The sequence below is a fragment of the Cheilinus undulatus genome, linkage group 3, assembly GCF_018320785.1.
Source record: "Cheilinus undulatus linkage group 3, ASM1832078v1, whole genome shotgun sequence".
Classification (NCBI taxonomy): domain Eukaryota; kingdom Metazoa; phylum Chordata; class Actinopteri; order Labriformes; family Labridae; genus Cheilinus; species Cheilinus undulatus.
This window is the reverse complement of record NC_054867.1, coordinates 30716153-30731284: the sequence shown is the minus strand read 5'-3', so window position 1 is coordinate 30731284 and position 15132 is coordinate 30716153. Positions and strand designations below refer to the sequence as shown.

Here is a 15132-nt window from a genome sequence, read left to right as displayed (position 1 = left end):
TAAAAACCTAAATTGGAGTACATTTCAGGTTACAGTTAGGGTGAGGGATAAAGGTAAGGGTTACGGTACCAAACGTTAAAAACCAAAAAGCTGACCTGGAAACCCTGGTTATGAAATGTTTAATAAAGCTGAGTTTGCATATGGGATAAAAGCTTGCCCACCATGAAAACACTCTACTGAAGCAAACATAGGAAGGGCTTAAGCGAATGAAACGAATGAAGCAAAGTGAATAACATAGGTATCTAAAGCTAATGTACCTAAAGCAAACAAAGTTAAGTTAGCTATGTATAGCTACATCAATAAAGTGGCTTAATCTAAAGCTAGCAAAGCTACATTGGCAATGTAGGTAATCTACATAACTAATGTAGCTAAAGCTGGAGCAAAAAAAGCTATGTTGACAATGTTTGATTATGTTATGCTAAAGCCAGAAGTAGTAATGCTAATGGATGCTCGCTCTTGTTTTGTTAGCTTTAGCTAACGTACCAACTTTGGCTTGTGTTTTGACATAATCTATGTAACTAGTGAAGCTATGATAGCTTAAGCTAAAGCTAATGCAGTTAAAGCAAGCCACCTTTTGGGTAACCACTTTTAAACGGGTTTATGCTTTATTTTGTCCTGGTTGAGACATTTGACCTTTTTCTGTCTTATTTATGAAGTGCATTTTAGTCCGTAACCTTTTAAATGTACTTATTTCAGACTTTATTGAAATGAATGAATAAAGTTGAATTTAAAAAAATAAAAATAAAACAACACAGTTGCGGTCAGGGTTGCCAGGAGTGGGTGACAAATCTAGCCCAATGGCCGATAAAAACTATAGCCCAAAACTAGCCCAAAACCAAGCCCACCGCTGAAATTTAACATAAGCCAGTGAAACCTCTTGCCACACCACTTGCTTGTGTGGGTGAAGGTGTGCTGCTTTTGTGTGTGACGTGTATGTCTATGTGCCAGTGTGACACAGTGGATCTTTGGTTGTGTGCCATGTTCTATGTTTTCCTGCTTCTCTGCTGGTTGATTTAGTTGTATTTTAAGGGAAATATGGTAGTGTTTCCTGCTTTGGATGTCAAATACACATACACAAGACATCAAAAATGGGTCTGCTCAACCAGCGGACAAAAAACCTGCCCGCGGCAGTATGTAAAAAGTAGCCTATTCTGTTGGAAAACCACAGACCTGGCAACCCTGGTTGTGGTCTGGAAGAGATCTGAGATCTGTGGTCCAAAGCCAGACCCCTCTCAAACAGGCAGCCTGGTTCAAGGCCATCCTGCGGCTCCTTTACAGCATGTCATTCCCCATTTTTTCCTCAATTTCCAATTATCCTCCTGCCTATCAAATAAAGGGAAATTAATTCACAAAAACTTTACAACTTCAAAAGCTCATTATTCATAGTGTTGTTTGGTTAAGACTGGGTTGTCAAAAAAGTGTTTCACTTTTCGTATCCAGTGTATGAATCATCTGTAGGCCACTATCAACGCCATAACCATCATCACCTTATTTTGAAAACTGTACAGGAAGTGGCGTGTGTTGATGCTGTGTGAAGACGTATCGCTGTGAGGCTGAAGGTAGCAGGCTGTCCGTCAGTGCGGGCGCTGAAACACAAAACCTTTCTGGGGAAATCGATTCCTGGAAGCCCCGTCAGTCCGAGGTGAACTGAGCTGTTTTCTGCTCCGCAGTTTACTGAATAACGAGCTCACTCTCACTGCAGACCACCGGCAGCTCAGAACCAGAGTTATTTCTCTTAATTTCTACCACTTTAGCAGGTAGTTAGAGAAAATGTTTTCTATTTGGCCACCATCCGAGGATATTCGCCTGTAACTGGGACGGATCATTTCTTACTGGGCCGGTTCTCCAACTGACAACAAGTCTTATGATTTCTTTTGATTTAAGGTATTTTCACTCTATTTTTATTGCGTTGAGCATGATTATCCTGAGGATTTATATGTGTACAGGCTTAATGCACTATGCTAGAGACAGATCGCTAGCTCTTGGGTTTTAGATACAAACATTACAGACCATTTTTTATTCTTTGTTGTGATTTTTTTTTTAAATTTAGTCTAGTACTAGCGAACTACAAATAAGATGATATCTGAAATTGACATTCAGTCCGTTTTACACAGTTAGGTGTTTTGTGGGTAGCCTGTAGCTTTTGTTGTTGTCATCATATTGTTGTGTTTTTAATAATGCTTTCTTATAAACGGCACCTGAGTACCTAAATTAATCCCCTTTCATATTCCTGTATGCTCTAAAACTGATGACAAACCTTCAGTTACAATCTCAAACATTCGTTTTTTTATGTCAATAGTGCTGCTGTCAGTCAGAGATGGTTGCCCGGGCAGTGACCATTTTCCATCATGAGGAGCAAGGAGGAGGTTCATGCTGCCCACATCCTTCTCCACCACCCCGGGAGCCTGCAGAGGACCTCTGCTGCATAAGCACCAACCTCCAGTATCTACAGACCTCAGGTAAAGCAGCACATCAAATGCATGTCATTTAAAAAAGAGCAACTTGATCTGGGCTTGTGTCAGTCAAGTTGATTCTGCAGACACTGGGGGAGAGGTGAGACTGCCATGTAGTTTGAAGGGTTACATTGTTAGATGGATTGTACTGCCATGTTTTCAGGGAAAGTAGGTCAGATAACAGTTGTAATTCCACTGATGACAAGTCTGGTCCCTGGACTTGCAAATGAGCTGGATGCCTTTCTGATACCATATTAATGTTAAATTGCTGATGTCATACATTTCTAACTCCATATACTGTAATTGTGATATAACCCATGAATGGTTACATTCATGAACCTGACACTAATCTTAAAAAAGAGACATTATGAGATCACTTTCAGACTACATAAAAAAAATTTGAATGGGAATCATATTTGGACATATTTTTTCCCCTTTGTGGCAAACCAAAAAGCTTCAAATGTACTGGATGTAATTTTTATGTTTAAAGAATTTGGTGTCTTGAAGGGAAAGTTATCCAAAGATAGTTCAGCCCTCAGTAAGGACTACATGAACTATGAAAAATGACAGGACTCCGGAGATAAACACAAGCCAAGCGCTAAGATTAGCAGCTGCTCGACTGGTAGCCCACCGTGTCTGAGATATACAGATTCTGAACACGAGACTGCTGTCTTTTTCCACTGTAGCTTTGACTAAATTTACATTTTCCTCTAGCAAACCACCATCAACATTTGTTTTTAAATATCTGAATGTAATCTTTTCTGCTGTAAATCATTAGTTAACAGTTGCAGTTGTCTGTGTTGTCTGTTCAAAGCTATTACCTGGTCTGGTAACTGATTAGACAGCAAAGAAGGAATGATTTCAGGTGACACAAGCTGATAAATAAAGCTTATAAACAAGTCTGTCTGATTGGTTTATATGCATTCCTGCTGTACTCTGCCTTGCATTTGCATTTGACTTATCAGTATCTGACCAGCCTCTGTCTGATTTCAGGCTGGTACTGGGGTTCCATCTCAGCAAGTGAAGCTCGGGAGGCTCTCCTGCAGAAACCTGAAGGCACCTTTCTGATGCGAGACAGCAGTCACCCTCGGTACATGTTGGCCCTTTCAGTGCAGACCCGCTATGGACCCACCAGCGTCCGCATTGAGTACAGCCGGGGCTCCTTCTGGCTGGATTCCATTTCCTCCAGCCTCCCTCAGCTGCAGTCCTTCCCAGATGTTGTCAGTCTCATACAGTACTACACAGGCTCAGGCCAAACACCACAGGGCCATTCTTCTAGTGACAGCCATCCTGAACCCAAGCCTGACCCAGAGAATCACACAGCTAAGGACAGCGGGGTGCCTCTAAAGCTGAAGCACCCACTTCACAAACCAGACGCCTTCCCTTCTCTGCAGCATCTTACTCGCCTCACCATCAACAGGCACACAACAGACTGCCCCAGCCTACTGCCGCTCCCAAAACCTCTGCTGCACTACCTGCAGGACTATCCGTTCCGCATATGAGGGTCTGAATCCCTAAGATACAGGACGCAAAAAGTGTGTCATGATCACACTCCAGGAAAACACAATGGGAATATGAGACTTTTTTTTTTAAAAAAGGGAACGCTGAAAAGCTTTTAGGGACAAGAAACGTCAGCGTGAGCTAGCTCTAATCTAGAGCGTTACAATGCAAGAACACTATTCTACACAATAATTTTTATGTCCTTTTCAACTTATCTATATTTTGTTCCCACAGTGTTTTTTCCTCTTCCACCTCTTATAAGGGAGTAATCTACCTTTTTGCATGTTTTAGCCCATTTTCTCCCACAAAAGAAAATAATTCTCATGAATAAATCAGTTCAAACACAACTTCTGATTGCATTCTTGTTGGATGAGGGATACCATAAGAAAGCCTTCACATTTTTTTCTTGGAGCCCCTGTTTTTCTTTGCTTTATTAAAACTAGTTAACACTGAAACATCGAGTAGAGAAAAGAAACCATATACAGCTTTTTAACTGAATAGTCATCACAAAATTGGACAGTATTTTGATTTCTTTCAAATGCCGCATCTTTTTCTAAATTCAGTGTTTTCTCCGGGGACATAAAGTGTTCTTAACTACGTTAAGATGTTTGTTTATGACCTGTTTTTATTCTCAGAAGAGGATCATAAAGGCCTATGGATTTTCAAGAATTGTTGTCTTTTTTTATCGTCTTTTTTTATCACTTGTAAACAGCTTAGACAGAAATGTGAGAATTGCTGTTTTCATGGAAACCTGCCTGGGGTGGTTTCCATGAGGTGCAACTGAGCAGTGTTGAGAAAGCCTCTTATCAGGATTACAGTTAGAGCTGCAGTTATTAATACACTGTTGCACCAACTGAGAACAGACTATCCCTACCCGCCTATCTCTGCCCCAAACCGTCAGTCTTAATCGTTTACATAATTTGTAGGTCAAGAAGTAAACTATCAGCAGCGCTAGGACCTTTTCTTATTTCAGTCTGTATTAAGAAATTAAAGTATTATTTTTCTGGCCAACAGTTGAACTCATCTCCAGATTTTTGACTCTCTCATGCAGAATTTTATATTGCAGTATTAGAAAGAAATTAAAGTGTGCAATTAAGATATCCAGTGTGAAAGTACACATAATGCAACTGCCCCTTGAACGCTGTGATTTAATCATATATCCAGAACCTATTATTTGATCATAATATTGGATAGAAATTAGAGACACTTCAATCATTTCAATGCAATTTAGTGGGTGAATCTAACCCTATTCTCCGTTAACTTGGGGTGGTTTAATCTTTTTCAATTTTAAATATTCAATATACTGAGTAATCCCTTTAAACTCTCTGAGTTTGTATGGGCACAGTAAACCAGTAAAATGAATGTAGTTATATTAAAATACAGCATCCCTTTCCAAAACCTAAAGGAGCACAAATATAAACTAGTACTGCCCCCAGTTGTAAAGTCATATAGAGGCCCCTATGAACTCAATGTTCACTGCATGTAAACGGGCATGATGTATGTTGAGGTCTTCTGAAAGTATAAAGTGCATTCAGAAAGTATTCAGACCCCCATTCACTTTTTTTTTTAATTTTGTCATGTTGTAGCCTGATATTACAGTTCTTTAAATCATTTTTTCTCACATTAATCTAAACTCTATACATCATCATGACAAAGTGAAAACAAAGTTTCAAGATGTTTACAAATGTATTAAAAATGAAAAATTGATGTGATTTGGAAGGGCTCACACTTCTGTATGGAAGGCCTCACAGTTGACAATGCATATCAGAACAAAAACCAAGCCATGAGGTCAAAGGAACTGCAGAGCTCAGAGACAGGAAGTTTGGCAACAAGGACTCTTCCAAGATCTTTTCACCTGGCTGAACTGAGCTTTCTGGGGAGAAGGGCCTTGGTAAGAGAGGTGACCAAGAACCTGAGGGTCACTCTGACTCTAGAGATCATATGTGGAAATGAGTTAAAGTTCCTGAGGGACAACCATCACTGCAGCCCCCCACTGATCTTGACTTTATGCCAGAGTGGTTGGATGGAGGCCTCTAAAGTTCACTTGGAGTTTGCATAAAAGCACATAAAGGACTCTCAGACTGCACAAACAAACAAGATCCTCAAGATTAAACTGTTTAACCTCAATTATAAACTTTATGTCTGGAGGAAACCAGGCACTGCTCATCACCTGCCCAATACCATCCCAACAGTAAAGCATGGTGGTGGCAGCATCATGCCGTTGGGGTGTTTTTCAGCATCACAGACTGGAAGGCTGGCCAGGGTTGATGGAAAGCTTAATGGAGCAAAGTACAGGGATATCCTCAGTGAAAACCTTCTCCACAATGCTCAGGAACTGAGACTGAGCTGAAGGTTCACCTTCCAACATGACAATGACCCTAAGCACACAGCCAAGACAACACAGGAGTGGCTTAGGGACAACTCAGTGAATGTCCTAGAGTAGCACAGCCAGAGCTCTGAGTTGAACCCTATCAAACATTTCTGGAGAGACCTGAAAATGTCTGTCTCACCAACAGTTCCCCATACAACCTGACTGAGCTGGATAGGATTTGCAGAGAATGGCAGAAAATTCCCCAATCAAGGTGTGCAAAGCTTGTGTCATATTTGAAAAGACTCAAGGCTGTAATCGTTGACAAAGGCGCTTCAACTAAGTACTAAAGGGTCTGAATATTTATGTCAATGTGATATTTTAGGGTTTTGTTTTTCTAATAAATTTGCAAAAAATTGTAAAATTCTGTTTTTACTTTGGTCTGATGGGGTACTGAGTGTAGATTAATGAAAGAAAAACTTAATTCAAACAATTGTAGCATGAGGCTGCAAAATGTAAATTGAAAAAAGTGAAGCATCATGCGCATCGATGCAGAATATTCCTTGAAATGACAACAGCATCAAAGTAGGTTCTGCTTCATGACTTTATATTGAGACCTAATACCATACTTACTGCATGTCTAATGCCTTATTTCCTTTAGTAGATATAGCTGTTTTAGAATGAAGCATTTTGATACATCACATTCAAAGATGGTTTAAACATAAAATGATAATGGTTGAATAAGATCAGAGCCATGATAAAATATTAACAGTTTTTGAAACTAAATAACCTTGATGCACATTTCTTAATGGCCTGCCAGAGCAAACAAAACAATTGTCATATAGCTTCAATTTTTTATGGTTGCTTTTTATAACTTGTTTAAAAACACTGCTGTAAGGTAGGTGTTAGATGAGCAAGGTGAACAAAAATCATTTTCTATTTTACATTGGTATTAGAGAAAAGTTTGGCTGCTAAAAGAAAGTAGGATTCAGTTTCTATTAAGAAAATACAACTTACACGAGTGGCTACAGGATCCAATCAGCAGAGAGATAAGATGCATCACTTTGTCCACAGGGGGCGCTAAATCAACATAAGCTGCCAGGTCCTCATAGGAGCTTTAAGCTGATTTGGGTTCAGGGCAGGCATGCTCACATAGTGGACTGGGCCCCTGAAAACCCCAGTAAATGGGCTGTCCCCAATTGTGGTTTATTGATTGTATCAATGCATGTGTGTTGGATCAGTAGCATTGGTGCTGGTGTCCTTGCTTGAAATGTGTTTAAACTATTATTGCTAAGCTATTATTCGAGCCACTTTTAACCCTTTTACATCACTGTTTCCATCAATTTTTTTCAATTTTTTCCACATTTAACCCTTTTTGCATCATTTAACCATGAATTGCTACTTTTACCCTTTTACATCACTTTAGCTGCCCATTTTTTGTCACTTTTTTGCCACTCTTAACCCATTTTTACTACTTTCTGCCCATTGTCAGCACCTTTTTCCGATTATTCCCACTTTTCAATAGTGTTTCACAATTTTCCACTAATTTATAACCCTGTTGCCTTTCTTAAATCCTTTCTGCTACTTTATACCTACTTCTGCCACCCTACAACCTTTCTCCCCATCATTTTACCAACTTCAGTCACTATTAACCAATTTTGCCAATTTCCCCCCTTTTTTCCTCCTTTCGCAATTATGTAATGATTTTGTAATAAAGTTACTTCAGTTCCTTCTACTTTATTATCTGCTTTACTGAAATTATTTGTTTACATCATGGTGTGGCTATGAAGTCTAACATTGGTTTCCAGATGGCTTAGTCAATTCCCCCACCCACATTGTAAACATGGCAAAAAAAAGTAGCTCTGTTTCAAGAAAAGGGGTTTACATTTGAAAAAGGCTTCATCTTACTACATCATAAAGAAATACAAATCTTTTTTTCTAATAGTGGTAATTATTCAGAGTCATTATGAAATATGTTATCACAGATTGGCTTTAAAATAGACCATGATTTTCCTCAACTCCCCCAGGAGCCCAGACACCCTGTCTTGCCCATAAGCCCCAAAGCTGGTTATATGCAGCCATGGTACAACAAATTAAGGTTAATTAAGTACTAAAAATAGTTGTAACTCTCCATCACTGGAGTTCTGCAATAGGGCCTACCAAAACATTTGTCTAATCAAATTACAGAAAGGGTCCACTCTCAAATCATAATATTTGAGCATTTTTATTTCAAGGGTAGGGGCATGGGAAAAAATAATCATTCCTGGTATCAATTAAATAATAGCTTATGCTAATAGGCTAAAGAATTAGTATGATAAATATTCCAGATGTGCTGCATTTATAGGGTGTAATTTTTAATGTTTGTGTAATAGTGTATTGTTATCCTCTCCCCACCCCCTCACTTCCCTCCTGTTAATCCTCAGCAGCAGCAGCGCAGTCAGGGAGCAGCGACGGAGGCCAACAAAGCATTACTTGAAAGTCAGTTGGATAGATATTTAACCAATCATTAGGTAAGCACGTGATATATTCAGACAACATACAGCTGTGGCATCTTGTCGATGTGTTTTATTGGCCATTTTTTCAGCTTATTGATTTGGTAACCTATATTTTCTTCATATATTTTGCTCACACTAGCCTGCTAGCTAACGGATCGCTCGAGTCGCATTGACTTCCGATATGCTAAGCTAAGGAGGAGTAGCCAGCTAGCCGTGTGTTACCGGTTTGTGCCTCAAAGGAAAGAGTGAAGTTTGGCGGAGTAAATATAAAGAAACCAACACTGGTATCCGGCTTCGGCACACATTATGGAATAAAAATCTCACATAAATCATGGATTGTTTTTGAATAATATCCTAAAAATGTAGAATTAGCACCCTAGCCACATCCGGCTAACGTTGGCTGCCTAGATTGAGTAGCTAGCTTCAAGTCTTTTGTAAACAGAACATCCTTGTTAACTGTAATGTAGGTCAACCTACACTGTAGTTTTACCAGGTTATATTACCAATGTTCTTAATTGTGTATGTTAAACAGTGGATTCGGTAACAGTGACAAATTATGACGGAGAAACTTGTCAAGACTGAAGTCGTGGGTAACTCAGAAACGGAAATGTATCACGGATGATGGTTCCTACTCTGACTTGTATCAAGACAAAGTAGACATTTGAGGCGTGGACTCGAAACTTTCAAGCTCTTTATGTGTTGCTCTTAATACACAGCCCAGTGAATGCTTGAGTGTCCGACTGTAAGAGCCAGAAGTGTTGCTGTGTGGGGCTAATTGTTTAGCCTCGGGTGTTGGTTTCTGACGGGTTTGGCGTTGCATCAACACAGCTGAAGGTTAATAGCTGCTCATCGTTTCTCACGGGCGCAGTTGGTGGTCATAGTTGCATAATGTCTGTATGCAGTTTCACGGTCCTCCTTCCCTGTTGTTTGAGATAAAGTGTTCTCATGTCGTAACCTTTGCTGTTTTGTGTATGTTTCTTCTCTGCAGCTATGGCAGCGATCAGGAAAAAGCTGGTCATAGTGGGAGATGGAGCCTGTGGGAAGACCTGTCTGCTCATCGTGTTCAGTAAGGACCAGTTTCCAGAGGTCTATGTGCCCACAGTGTTTGAGAACTATGTTGCCGACATTGAAGTCGATAGCAAACAGGTACAAACTATTCTTTTCTTCTCTCACGTTTAGACATTTTTACGTTTTTCTCTGAAACACAAGAATTGGATATATTGTCTTGTCACATACTCAAACCAAAGCTCTATGGGTGCGTGTTTCATTAATATTTTTGTTTTCAAAACGAATAATGAGTATTGTTTACCCCGTCTGAACCGCTTCACTCTAAAGGCCTTTGCATACTGATGCAGTATTTATTTGCCTGAAATGGCTGTACAGTAAAAAAAAGAGAGAAAGAGAGAGAGATCTGATCTCATGTTGTGCAAATTATGGCTGCATGCCTACTCCAAAATTCTTATTTTTTTTCATCCAGTTCATTTAGGTGGTTGTATGACTGTTCAGTAGGCCTTGGCAATTAATCAAAATTTAGATTTAAATGCAATAAGGCCTTTTGCCATATTCAAATCAGAAGGTGCAATATTTTTTTAACCTGAAATGTGTTTAAAAATACCAGTTTAAAACTTTTTTTGCAGTGGTAATGTTATGCCTTAAATATCATGCAGTGATTCAAGTTTAAATTTTGAGAATAGTTAATCAAAAAATATTTTGTTCGTTTTTCTTAATCAAAATGAGATTGACATAAAAATGGTAATTTCCTTCAATACGACAGTTCCTACTGAATTTGCAACATGAGTGAAAATAATCACAATTAGATATTTTTTCCCCAAATATTTCATCCCTAGTTTAATCTACTGTATTAGTTGTAATATTGAATGATTTGTTGCTTGTGTTTGTTAAAAAAATACAGAAGACTATGAACCTAAGAAATAATCGCATGTTTAGTTAAAATAACAGGAAGTAAAATCGCAGTTAGATTATTTTCTCCAAAACTGTTCAGCTCTACTATTCAGAGCAGCAGCTGTAAATCTTCTTTCTGTGTAATCTTTCTCCGTCTCTTTCTCCCTCATGCTGAAACTTCACTTTACACACCTGTTCATGCCCATGCATTCTGCGGATTTTAACCATGGGACCTAATAGAATTTGGTCAACATTTTTACTCACAGTCACATAATGCCGGAAAGACATAACTGAAACGATGGACTCTGTCTCTTCAACATGTCTTTTAGTACCTGGCACAGTGCACCGATACACAAGCTTGAGAATATAACCTTAAAAAGGAGGGCTCTGTCTGGAGTATTTGGGCCCAGGGTTTTATTTTTCTTTTGTTCAAAGAGTGGAAGAATTGCCAGATCTTCTTCACTGCTCATTAGGGATGCACGATATTGGATTTTTGTCAACATCTCATGGCTCATAACATTATCAACACCAATATTTAAATTAAGTTCAAACTGAAACTTCAGTCTTTACAACACACAGTTTAAAGTTTGTGGATGAAAAAATTAACAATTTGCAGTCCTTCAAAACACTTTAAAAGTGTAGGGAATGATGATAAATAAAGACAAAGACTTAAGCCAATGCAGCTCTGTTGGTTCAGCCTGAACCTAACTTGTCCGTAATGCCAATCTTTGCAACTGATATGGGTACATTATCATAGCCAAAACATAAGTTGTAAATATCCAAAATTTTCATATCAGGATAATTCACTTTTTAAACAAATATCTACCTATAGTGATATGCCAATAATATCATGCCTCCCTACTACTTATGAGACCATATTGTTTCATAATGCAAATTTCAATTTATAGAAAAAAACACAGTGAACTCAGTGTGCAAGGTTCATGTGTGTGTGACTTTAGTTGTTTTTTTTGTTTTTTTTTTAAACAGATCCAAAACATTTACCCAAATAAAAATATTGACTTGAGTGCAAAGGCCTTTACTCTGTGATACTACTCCAAACTATCGATGATCCCCTTTCTACTGTCCCCTACTCTTTCCATCTTAAAACTGATGATCTACTTAATAAAAACTGACTTAGAAACACTCACAGCAGTGCAAAAAATATCCAAAGTACATAAATAATTTATGTATCCAAGCTGCACAAAAAACCCACTATTTTATCACTCTGATTATAAACATTGTAAAATTCCTAATTTATGCAGGCAGTTGAAACTCATGCTATCTATCAGCTACTCTGAGTTATTTTTTCTTTTTTTGGGGGGGGTTGATTTATTTTTGGTACACAAGAAACATGTTGCAAAGTGGAAGCTATTGCTTAGTCTTCAGAATTATCAGCCGTTTATCTATTATACTTCAAATCATTATTATAATATCAAAAATTAGGACTTCACAAAACACATCTTCCACCTACAGTGCTGGTTCTGTATAAATTAGGGTGAAAATTCAAATGTCGGAACAAAAACCTCCATGTCACAAACTCCAGTTTTTGGGCAAATGGCAAACTGTTAATTGTTTTTATGGTAGTGTGATTCTTTTGGTTCTCTATACAGCAATCTACTAGTTGGTAATTATTTGTGGAGGAGTAAAACAAAATAATTGCACCAAATTTGTGAGTTGTTGATTTCTTTGTCAAAGACTTGGGTTTTGAAGCAACTGTGACCATGTCAGGGATTGATTCATACAAAATGTATAGTTTGAGTCCTTGTTATTGCATTTTACTTCTTTTTTCGTGCAACACAGTAGTATTTAAGGACACATGTATTTCGCAGAAAACAATGAAGATTTTTGTGAACTCATTGGGGCGATTATCAATCCTGCAGATCTGAATGTCTTTGCTCATGTTTAAAATTAATGTAAGATCTGTTGATGTGACAGGTTGAGTTGGCGCTCTGGGACACAGCTGGACAAGAAGATTATGACAGACTGCGTCCACTCTCCTATCCAGACACTGATGTCATTCTCATGTGCTTCTCCATCGACAGCCCCGACAGTCTTGGTAAATCAACACAGCTCAGTGTTTGTTGCACATTTCAACTCCTGTTTTTCCATGCAAATAATAGAAATACCAGCACTGGTTTTACAAAGGGATGATTTAGAGCATGTAGGGGAAACGCAGTTTGAATTCAGTCTGAACTGATCCATATTGTATTTACTAATGAGGACAAAGGCAAACAGAGCAATCTATTTTTCTTTCACTTTTTAGTTTAATTTTCCCAGCATTTGGAAATGCAAAAACTTTTTGACACACTTCTGTTGTTTTTTAACCTGGTACATCAAAACTAAGAGTCTACATTGTTGTTTGAAACTCATGTTTGAACTTCTGCAGCCTGAGCTGTAGCTTCTTGTGGTTTTTGAATGAATGATCTTGGTTGACTTTTTGATCTGAATTGCCATTTGGGATTAAGATAGTTGTCTCAAATGAAATGAAACTGTGTAAGACACATACAGTATCTTATTAATTGAACTTACACTTTCCCCATACTGTATCTTGAATTACCTTGTTTAGAGAATATCCCTGAGAAGTGGACTCCTGAGGTGAAACATTTCTGCCCTAATGTCCCCATCATACTGGTGGGAAATAAAAAGGACCTGCGTAATGATGAGCACACTCGCAGGGAGCTTGCCAAAATGAAGCAGGTAAATATTTGAAAATAAACAAACAAAATACCCACACAAATGTGAATGGTTGGCTGTTGTGCATTCCGTAACACCTCCTGTGACATTTCCTATAGGAACCTGTGAAACCTGAAGATGGACGGGACATGGCTAACAGGATCTGTGCCTTTGGATACATGGAGTGCTCTGCAAAAACAAAGGATGGTGTGAGGGAAGTGTTTGAAATGGCCACCAGGGCTGCACTACAGGCCAAGCGGGGAAAGAAGAGCAGTAAATGTGTCGTACTGTAAGCGGGGGCACGTGGACTGCTTCCTTTAAGGGGGAGAAGGAGCATTAGGTCAAACCTGACCCCCAAACACACCCACACAAAAAGACTGTTCTCCCCAGTTTTTACTAAAGGTGTAATGCTTTTACTTTTTTTGTCTTAAGCAAAAGTAGTCAGGTTCTGTCAGTATTCAATTTTGAGGTTATGGAAAATACTTTTTTGTACTTAAAAGTGAGTAAATTTGCCATAATGAAAACTCCTTTATCAACATGTACTATGTAATTGAAGATTTCAGCCAGGGGACCTGCCGTGTCACACCTGCCAACTACAGTTAAGTGCTTAAGCCCTGCCTGCTGATCTGAGGAATGTTTCCACAGCAACCAGGGTGAAGAATCTGCACACTGTGACCCATAGTCCTTTCAATGATTTCAACAAACAGATGCACACATGAAGTCGAAATTTGGTTTGTGTGCTTCACATACAAATCTTCTGTGCATCATGATAACATGCACAATATGAGACTGGAAACTCATTTTGTTAAACGCAAATGGAAACTTAGTGTTTTGTGTAATAAATTACTTTGTAAGAATCTTGATAACTTGTATACGTTTCTTGTTAAAGCGGACACTTTAACTGTTCAATTAGTAATTAGATACAGAAGAAAGCAGCATGCAGGATTCTGGCATAAAGTTTTTGAGTACAGCACTTACTCAGCATGAACTGCCTTTGTTGACAAGTCTATTATTGCTATTGTTATTTAGAGTCCAAACTTAAGGTCGCTCTGCTGATTTGACGGACATTGTAGTTGCAATACAAGCTTGTTTTAATATAAACTCACATAAAGGATATTTAGGGCAGTGGTTCCTGATCTCAGACATCCCCAACACACACACACACACTTTCATCTAAGCTCCCCTAGGAGCCACACAGTTTTTTTGGTAGTATAGGAAATTGTTTGAGAGACTTAACCAGGCTGCCTCTTTGGAGGACTATACAGGAGTAAAGCATCTTTATTAAACCTGTACCTTATACATGTTTTAACCTCTAGGTCAGGGGTCATCAGCGACATTTGTACAAGGCTCAGCTTTTTTTCTTGACAGACACTGTAGAGGCTAGACTTTCACAAAAGCAATGGATAGACATTTTGGTGTGAATAGCAGACGTTTTTTTTTTGCCCAGCTGCACCAAATCTACACTCTTTAGCAATGGAATCAGCTCCAATTGCCTATCTGCAGGTTAGCTGAATATTTCTAGGGCTGTCTTGATGCCCACTACTGGATTTGATGCTACGTCGTGATTGGTGGAAAACGTGCAGGAATCGTCTTTAGTTGTGATTCTTGTCTTAGGAATGAAACCACAGCTTCAATCAAGAATGGACTGATCAGTAGGTGTGTATCATTCACTAATAATGGTTGATGTGTGGGTTTTTGAAAAAACAAAAAAAAAGGGAATTAAACATGAAGTAATTCCTGATTAAACTATTCCAGTCTTGTTTACGGGGTTGCTCTAGTAGATGTAGAGATTCGATAATTC

General features: G+C 38.6%; 2 protein-coding genes across 3 annotated transcripts; both read left to right on the top strand.

Annotated features, from left to right (window-relative positions):
• Nucleotides 1–1573: 1573 nt before the first annotated feature.
• Nucleotides 1574–6589, top strand: LOC121529312 (cytokine-inducible SH2-containing protein-like). The gene is made up of 3 exons (XM_041817127.1): nt 1574–1884; nt 2300–2459; nt 3447–6589. Exons 2-3 carry the CDS (start codon nt 2318–2320, stop codon nt 3953–3955), a joined length of 651 nt encoding a protein of 216 aa, XP_041673061.1. The 5' UTR covers nt 1574–1884; nt 2300–2317; the 3' UTR covers nt 3956–6589.
• Nucleotides 6590–8667: 2078 nt separating this feature from the next.
• LOC121506954 (transforming protein RhoA) lies at nt 8668–14188 on the top strand. 2 transcript variants are annotated; one of them, XM_041783020.1, is made up of 5 exons: nt 8668–8771; nt 9745–9902; nt 12594–12714; nt 13225–13355; nt 13451–14188. In XM_041783020.1, exons 2-5 carry the CDS (start codon nt 9747–9749, stop codon nt 13622–13624), a joined length of 582 nt encoding a protein of 193 aa, XP_041638954.1. In that variant the 5' UTR covers nt 8668–8771; nt 9745–9746; the 3' UTR covers nt 13625–14188. The 2 variants fall into 2 exon arrangements, with proteins under 2 accessions (XP_041638954.1, XP_041638955.1); XM_041783021.1 differs by having other exon boundaries at nt 8690–8739.
• The last annotated feature ends 944 nt before the right edge of the window (nt 14189–15132 follow it).